Consider the following 8,643-nt stretch of genomic DNA (forward strand, 5'->3'; position numbering starts at 1 on the left):
TACGCAGCGGCCTCCACACACCCCTGTACTCTTTCGGCCATTTTTTGGTTTTGGTGACGCCGTTCAGCCAGTGGTGCTTCCTCAACGACAGCCTCAATTCAACGAAAGAGCTGAGCGCCTTGCCCAGAGGGAAGTGTCAAGGCGTATTTTCCGAAGAGGGTGGCCACCACAACGAAACAAGCTTCCAGCAAGAAGCCTGTCCTACTGAATGGCAGTACGACCACAGCGAGTTTTTCCCGACGGTAACAATGGAGGTGTGTGAGGCAGGCGCTGTAACTTGCGGAAAGTCCTCCAGAAAGGAGCTTACCCCTTGCTGTGCTCTGCTCGACTTCCACCCACTGACGGAGAACAGTATATAGCTTTAACGTTTCGCGTGCTTTGAAGTCGTCGGAGTCCGTGATAGGCTATAACAGTGTCGAGAGCTTTCTTGTTGCTGCCGCCTTTTCACACCCCTTTTGTTATTTTTTGTTTCTTCTGTGCTTATTTCAATGCTGCGTCCTGTTACTTCCTCCAGAATGTCTTCTGGTCAATCTTCTTGCCCCCCCCCCCCCCCCCCCCTCCCTCAGGTTCAAGTTCATGGACTTTGGTAATGGCAGCTTTGAGTATCTCGATGTTTGCGGGGGCATACACGGTCACCACCCAGCTGTCCTCCGAGCTTTTCCTCACCGTGGTTCGCGGACGAGCTGTGCAGCTTCAGCGCCTTTTGGGCGACCTCGGTGGCCTCGCTGACATGCACATGCACGTGGCGGCGATGGTGGGTGCAGTTGTGTCTTGAGATGGGTATACATTTAGCCTTCGTACAACGATGGCAGCACATCGGTGTTGTGGGCGGGGAATTTTGCTTAGAACGTGAGAGTTTAAAAAATCATGCTGAATCAGCTTTGGTTAGGGGCAAACGAATATCCTAAAATTCAAATAAGAATTGATTGTTGCGTGCCTTGTTCGATTTGCATTTGTTTCAATTCGATGGAGGGAGAGAAGGTGAGTACTTGATAGCTTCCTACGACAGGACAAACCTTGAGTTATGACTACATTGCTGTAGAAGCCAGTAAAATGAACATACTAAGCGGCGCAACCATGTCTGGGAGTTTTCAAGTCCTTTGCATTTCAGTCAATCGTAGTGAAATCGTTTACTTTCTTTAACGTCTATGCTACATGGTCAGATATCGTACAGGTGTGCACGAATGATTGACTCAAGAAAACAGATCCACATCACCTTTCCTTTCTTTAAATGCAGCATAGCTTTTAAGCCACCACCATCACGCAGTCAACATCGGTACAATTTCGCGCTATTATCTCTGCCGTCCGCTTGCTATATTTACAGCCAGGCTGGGTTCTCTTAATCTTTCTTATTGATTCGGTGGCGTAGTTTATTTTAACGAAGAAAAAAGGTAGCTTGTGTATACGCGCAAAGGCAGGTCCAGTACAATTGCAAGAAAGCTGCATTATAGGATCAACGTTATATATAGAGTATTCTCCTCCGAGGAACAGGTAGAGGGCACCGAACGCCTTATTTATGGAGGCAAAAATATGCTCTTTATTGCCATCAGCTATCGCAAAAACTACACACACTGTTGCTGCCTTTTATTTGCACCTCGTGTGCGTATGCCCGACACCGACATAACACCAACGCACTGCGTGCGCAGTAACCACGATTCTGCAAGAACCTACTATCTCGGAGGACTGCTAGGTCAGTGCAAACCCGTGGCCAAAAGTTTACGGTGTTACCTCTTAGAAAAACGTTGAATTTTTGCAACCATGTCTAATTATCCCAACTTCACGGATGCACTCTGCCGTTCGCGCACATATGCACCAGCTGCATGTCTTGCATATCTGCCAACAGCAATAATTAGATTAAGAATAACATTCCATCCAGCATGCAATATAGCCACAAAAAATAAGTGTTTTCAGCAATTTGCGCGCAGTAAATTTTATAATGCAGGTGTACTTTATTGAAAGTTTGTTCGAAGTTTTGTCTCTATGTTTGAATATATGTCCCGTGTTCCTTGCTCGGGCAAGAAACCCCACGTTTGCAGCGTTGTGAAATTCTTGAATGAGATGTTTTTGGTGTGACAGCACCGTAGAAAAACACTAAGCGTTTTGTTACTATACGACGACTCGCTACCACCTGTGCACGCAACTCACCTGCCCTGGAGTCACGGTAAATTTTTTAACAGTACCACATTCTTCATTTACACGCCGCCGGGCATGAAAGGGACACGTGTGCAGTCACCTTGTGTTCTGTAGCATAATCATATTCCCAGTATTCGGTCTCTCTGCGCTCGCAGTGCCACTATTGCCTTGGTAAATATATAGACACAAGTATATTTGGAAAACTAGATTCCAGTGACATCGTGCATTAACGTTCGGAAGGAAATGAGAACATCGCGTAAACAGCAGCTTTAGCACCATTGCGCATTATGGATGCATTGCAACGTTCCTTTAACTGGATACTAGCAAGTGGTCCCGGAACTCGCAGCAGCTAAGAATTAAACAGAAAATTAGCTACCATGCGTCAACCGCCTTAAATACTGAATTCAGTGTTTCTCTGAAAACTATTAAATAAATTACCGAACATTGTCTGAAGAGAAACGTTATGTAATATCCTAAACCTGGGGGCTGTGGTTTTCTGGCACGTTCATATTAAAATTGTCACATATATACTATCCTGCTTTCTTTTGTGAAAACAGTCGCGCTACCTTGTATTTTGCATCTTTTTTTCTCTGTGCATAAAATATGGTTTTATGTTGCACTTTGCTGCTCTGTTGTGACTGCATTTCATGGAATTTGCGAGCCCTTTTCTGTGAAGCACGTTCGCATTTTTGTTGCACTGTACTGCAAACTGTACAAGGTGGTGGTATAAATTTGCAAGTGGGAGCTGAGGCCTCGCCAGGAGTTAAATGCCCTTTGCCTCAGCTTCCTCTTTCTTCGTTGGAGAGAAAAAAAAAGTATTTGAATTTGCAAGTAGTCATCTTCGCTATACGGCGAACACGGTGGCTGTTCTGTGCATTCAAGTATGCTTTCTTCTACCGCTTTCGGGCACTTTCTCGCTATGATTGTCCCATCTCAAAGTGTAACCTCCGACTCAGAGCAAAGTAGCCAGCGTATCCTGCATATCTGCCAACAGCAATGATTAGATTAATAATTCGTCTTTTCAGGGCGTCGCTACGACAGAGGTAATTGTTTCGCACTGCAATATCCACAGCTGAGTGCCCATTCACGGTGCGTGGAGTCCAACCCGCCCAGACAGGCTCGCCCTTTACAGAGCATGGTGTTTTCACTGTACCTTCTTTTCCTACCAGACCTGTTTGTCCTCTGAGGGATCACAACAGGTGCCAGGGGTCCACTCACCCAACTGAGGCAGTTTGCGCAATTCCAGTTTCTTAATAACCTCTATATTACAGATGCTCCGCGTTCCTCCGAATTCTCATCCCTTCCCCTGCCGTCCAACCCTGGGCGCAGACCGAGCGGGACCGGTTCCTGCCGGTGACGGTGATGGGTGCCACGGCGCTGGCGGCGTCGGTGTTCGCCTTCTTCCTCCCGGACACGGTGCACCTGGCGTTGCCGCAGACCATGGATGACGGCGAGGGGCTGGCGAGAGACAGGGGCCTCTGCTTCTGCCCCGTCTCCGCCGCGGACCTGTTTTTCAAGAGACGAGGTGGTCATCGCAACGGACGCTCAAGCAGCGGACTTGTGGAAAGCGTGGCGCGAACCGAGAACGACGCGGAGGAGAGTGTGTCCCGGGGTGCATCGCTCGAAAGGCCACAGCGCTTGCTGAAAGAGTGCCAGGAAGATTAGTCGCGTTAGTTGGCGTGTATACGCTAGTCTGTTAGTTCAAATTACACTGCTCACGAAAAGTTGGACTAGGATGCTGGAAGGGTGGTTTACCTTTGCCGAAACCAACAATATATATATATATATATATATATATATATATATATATATATATATATATATATATATATATATATATATATATATATATATATATATATATATATATATAATTCACGCCGGCAGGGAGTTTGTTGAGGATCTGTTCAGGGATACTCTTTGACACCAAGTGCGTGTTTGACTACTTGATCTCCGTTGCAGTACTGCAAATCATACGTTTTGTACAGAGTGCTGCTTACACCGCGATCTAACATGGATTCTTGAACGTTTGATTTAATTTTTTTCCAGTGTATCTCACTGGTCTGCCGTCGAGGACAAGAAAAAGTGTTACGAGACGATCAGATGCACCCGATGCGAAAGTTCTACAAAAACAGCTGGATTTGCCTTCGGTGACTGCTTTGATGCTTTTACTCCAATGAACGCTTTAACTCTAAGCCAGGTATCACACACGTCACAGAAGTTTTCTCGAGGGAGAAGGCTGGTGACAGTGGCGCTTCTGTACAGTGGAGGTGGGGTGGGGTGAGGGTGGCAGTGGGTGGGTGGGCAGCTAAGGTGGGGATTTGGCTGGTGGGTGATACTTCACTGTCCGAGGGTACAGACAAACACATTGTGTCATTTCTTTGCGCACAGAAAGATGTGCCGGGCTGCTTTTCCATATCTTTAGCAACCCCTCTGCCACTGACGAGAGGACGTGAAGCGGGTAGCCATAAGTGACTAGACTATCGATCTGATTGTAAAAAAATGCCAAGTCTGACGGAGACAGGTGTATGAGGGTTCACCATGTTCATTTCTATTTTCGTTTTCCATTTTTGGTTTGCTAGCTTCAATTTGTATCTGCGTAGCGCGCCAAATAAACGCCGCTTCTAAGTTCAGCGCTGTGTTCCTTTCTTCTCTTCCCTCTGCTCTCTTATTTGGCCTCGTGCCACTGCGCTGTTTCGTAAGCATTAGAGGAGAAGTCCGAGTTTAATGAAGATGCTCTCGCCGCCACCAGTCGGCATATCGTATTTCGCTGTCAACAACAATGCCTACTGTTCTGCCGTAACAAAACAACAATAAAGACACTCCGTGCATCAAGTGCGTATATATCGATGATCTATTTGTCCAGAAACGACAAATTTTCTCCCAGGAAAACAGCGTTAAAGTTGCGTTCATACCAGGTACATACATTTAGCGCCAAGGTCCAACGATTTTCATTGTTTCCTATGTGTTATCTTCTTACCCGTCCATTCGCTATATTCAACTGAAAAGCGTTTCTGACTTCTTGCGGACCCGCCGCGGCGGCTCAGTAGTTAGGGCGCTCGACTACTGATCCGGAGTTCCCGGGTTCGAACCCGACCGCGGCGGCTGCGTTTTTATGGAGGAAAAACGCTAAGGCGCCCGTGTGCTGTGCGATGTCAGTGCACATTAAAGATCCCCAGGTGGTCGAAATTATTCCGGAGCCCTCCACTACGGCACCTCTTCTTCCTTTCTTCTTTCACTCCCTCCTTTATCCCTTCCCTTATGGCGCGGTTCAGGTGTCCAACGATATATGAGACAGATACTGCGCCATTTCCTTTCCCCCAAAAAACAATTATTACAACAATTATTATTATTATTACTTCTTGCGGTCACGACACGTGCTTTACACATTCTCCGACTCCTCAGCTGTGCGCTGGAGTGCCGAACTTTTTTATTAACGAGGGAGGTCTGTTACTCGCCAAGGTCCTTCAAAAACGCGACTGCTCGGCAAACGCATAGCTGGATTCTGTGGCGAGTATAAAATATGCTGAAGTTCCACAGCATCTGCCAAGCAGGACCCATATCAGGAACAGCTGGGCGCTTCTATAGTAGTGTCGCCGGAAACGCGGAGCCTGCGCCAAATCCTGCACACAAACAGGGCTCTTGCACAAAGCATGAAATCGTGGGTATAATTTTCAGGCTTTTTGCACTGTTGCTCGGTCCCCCGCCTTCTGACATAGCCATCCGCCACTGAAATAGACTGTTAGTGCCAATTAATTGAATTTCGGTCTTTGTATTAGCGCCCACGTGTTCCAAAACGTGAGTTTAAAAGTTTGGTTTGGTTTATGGCGCTTTAAAGTCATAAAGCGGGTCAGGCTATGAGGGACGCCCTAGTGAAGGGCCGCGGAAGTTTGGAACGCCTCGGGCTATAAGTGTCAGCGCAATTGGCTAGGAGGCTGTAAGATGCACATAATTTTTTTTACATTTCGGCGAATCGTTGGTGGTAGGAGGGGAACAGAGGCAAAGTTTATTCCTCGTAGCGCATATAGTTGTGTTTGAAATTTTGGACGGCGCGCCAAACACGAACACGGAGTGCATGCTTCGACTCCACTTTTGTGCGTCCGCTTAGTTGTGTAATTGTATCCGCCTTTTTGATAGGCGCCATGTACCTTTTATATAAATAAGCTCTTTAAACTGTGAAGGTATAATTCGTTCTACATGGAGTTACGAAACCAGCACAGCACAATCCGCAAATAAGCTTTCGTCTAAATTACGAACAAGGAAACGAAGGTTTCTAATGCATTAGGATTAGGAGTGCCGTGAAGGCGAAAACTGTCCGGCGGTGGCGGTGATGGCGTCAGTATTAAGCTTTCACCGAAGATTTTAATGTTGCAAGAAATTCGAATGGAATGGAGGGTCTCAAGAAGCAAATAAACAAACGTATCCACATACACTGGACACAAAGAGATGCTGAGAACGCTGTTGAGGGGAAAATGGATACCCTCACACTCCCAGTTCCGAACAATAACGCATCCACCACTAGCCTCCCTTTGATGCCCGCTCCGCGCTTCCCATCTTAATAATCTCTTTAAGAAAAAGTGCACCGGCCCTCATTCCCCAGTGCACTTTCCCCCTCCCTCGTAAGTTCACAAAATTAGCCGACGTGTCCTTTAGAAGGAACCAGCACATTCCCGAAGTGTTCCATGCTGGCCTCTGAGATGGATGTTCGCCACCTGCTGTGGACTTGTGCAGGGACAATGGCTCCAAGGACACGAATATTACAGGAAGTGCGACTCACGGCTGTAAGTAAGAAAGAATTCTGCAAGAGACTGACGGGACGATATTAAGAGCAGGAGCCTGCGCAGTTTCCTGCAAGAAAATTGGCCACACGACTTTCTATAGCGTACAGCCAGCGCAAATTATGCCTTATGGCAAGTGTTGTAATTTAAAAAAATACGCTGAAGATGACTTAAATTACGAGTGCGGTGGCAGCTATCGCGATGAAGAATCTTAAAAGGTTTCCGTAACTGGGCCCCAAATATAGCACCAGACTACATGGTTCGGAAAAGTAGATTCCCCGGAACACACGGCGGAATGTCGCATGATGCGGCGAATGATGCCGCATTCGAGTAAGAGCTTCTAGCGAAAATCGCGAAAAAAAAAGTGCGGCCCTTAGTGGTGTGTATGCGGTATATAAAGTGTATTCCTGCATTAAAACGCAGTCGACAATTGTAATTTGTGACATGCATGCTAAAGGATGCCGGAAAATTACCGGCGAAAAGCCAGTTGAAAACAATGATGTGGGCCCCAGCAGTGGCCGAGAACTGTTGGTAGAATTCGGTTTAGGTTTATGGTTTATGAGGGTTTGATGTCCCAAAGCGACTCAGGCTATGAGAGACGCCGTAGTGAAGGGCTCCGGAAATTTCGACCACCTGGTTTTCTTTAACGTGCACTGATATCGTACCGCACACGGGCCTGTAGAATTTCGCCTCCACCGAAATTCGACCGCCGCGAACGGGATCGAATCCGCGTGTTTCGGGCCGGCAGCCGAGCGCCATAACCACTCAGCCACCGCGGCGGCCTAAATTCAATTTAGGAATATTCAAGATTATCTATACATAACCTCCTAAACGCACGATCAAAAAGTGTGAACAGCCTATCCTAATGCTGTTGGTGCGAAGAGTCACCCGTGCATGTAAGTGCTGTTTCGGAAAACTTCGAACAGTGTGCTGACGTTGGTAATAATGGCGCTTCTCGGACAAAGAAACAACAGGATAATAGTAGCAAGCAGCTTTTCGAGGCACTTTGTGCGTCTGTGCGGGAGGGGCCCCCAGCACACACGCACAAAGTGTTTGGATATGCGCGCATGGCTGGAAAAATTCTGCTGCGGTTACTGTGACATGGGCGGAAACCAGTGCACCGCAGTATGGCGCTAAGGCGACGCTGGTGGTGTCACGTGAACAGCCCTTTAAGTACATATTTTTACTGTGGCGTCTGCATAAGGCACGTACGTTCCGCGAAGTCACGGAGTCGCCATCGGCATCATCCGCGCTCTCCTCCTCTCCACCTTCCTCTGGGTGAGCGCACGGTGTGATGCACGCCTACCCTATACCCCTACAACCATTCCCCCTCTCCCACCAACCACATAACCTGCGACTGTCTGCTGCCCCCGTCCACTACAACACCGTCAACAGAAGGCATTTGCAGATCCGCGACGCTAATGCAACTGTATCGGCATAAACGCACGCGGCTGCACATGCAGGCTATCACGGGCGTCAGCATTTGGATAAATTCGCATTAACACGGAGTATACGTCGGATGAATCTTATCTCTAGCAAGGCGTGTAGAGGAGCTGACCGACAGCCGTGAAAAGGAAGGAACGACAAAATAGCAAACTATAAAACAACAGGGGTAAGGAACAACGCGACGACAGAATAGCGCACGAAAAAACAGCACGAGCCTAAACAACACGTCGACAAAACAGCGCGGTGTGAAAATGGCACTGCGAAAAACAGCACAGCGGCAGTACAA

At 47.5% G+C, this 8,643-nt stretch overlaps 1 protein-coding gene across 1 annotated transcript; it reads left to right on the forward strand.

Moving 5' to 3' along the window:
* Positions 1–610: 610 nt before the first annotated feature.
* Positions 611–3,807, forward strand: LOC144124251 (uncharacterized). The gene is made up of 3 exons (XM_077656893.1): positions 611–754; positions 3,206–3,222; positions 3,405–3,807. The coding sequence occupies exons 1-3, from the start codon at positions 611–613 to the stop codon at positions 3,796–3,798; spliced, it is 555 nt and encodes a 184-aa protein (XP_077513019.1). The 3' UTR covers positions 3,799–3,807.
* The last annotated feature ends 4,836 nt before the right edge of the window (positions 3,808–8,643 follow it).

The sequence above is a fragment of the Amblyomma americanum genome, chromosome 3, assembly GCF_052857255.1.
Source record: "Amblyomma americanum isolate KBUSLIRL-KWMA chromosome 3, ASM5285725v1, whole genome shotgun sequence".
Lineage (NCBI taxonomy): Eukaryota > Metazoa > Arthropoda > Arachnida > Ixodida > Ixodidae > Amblyomma > Amblyomma americanum.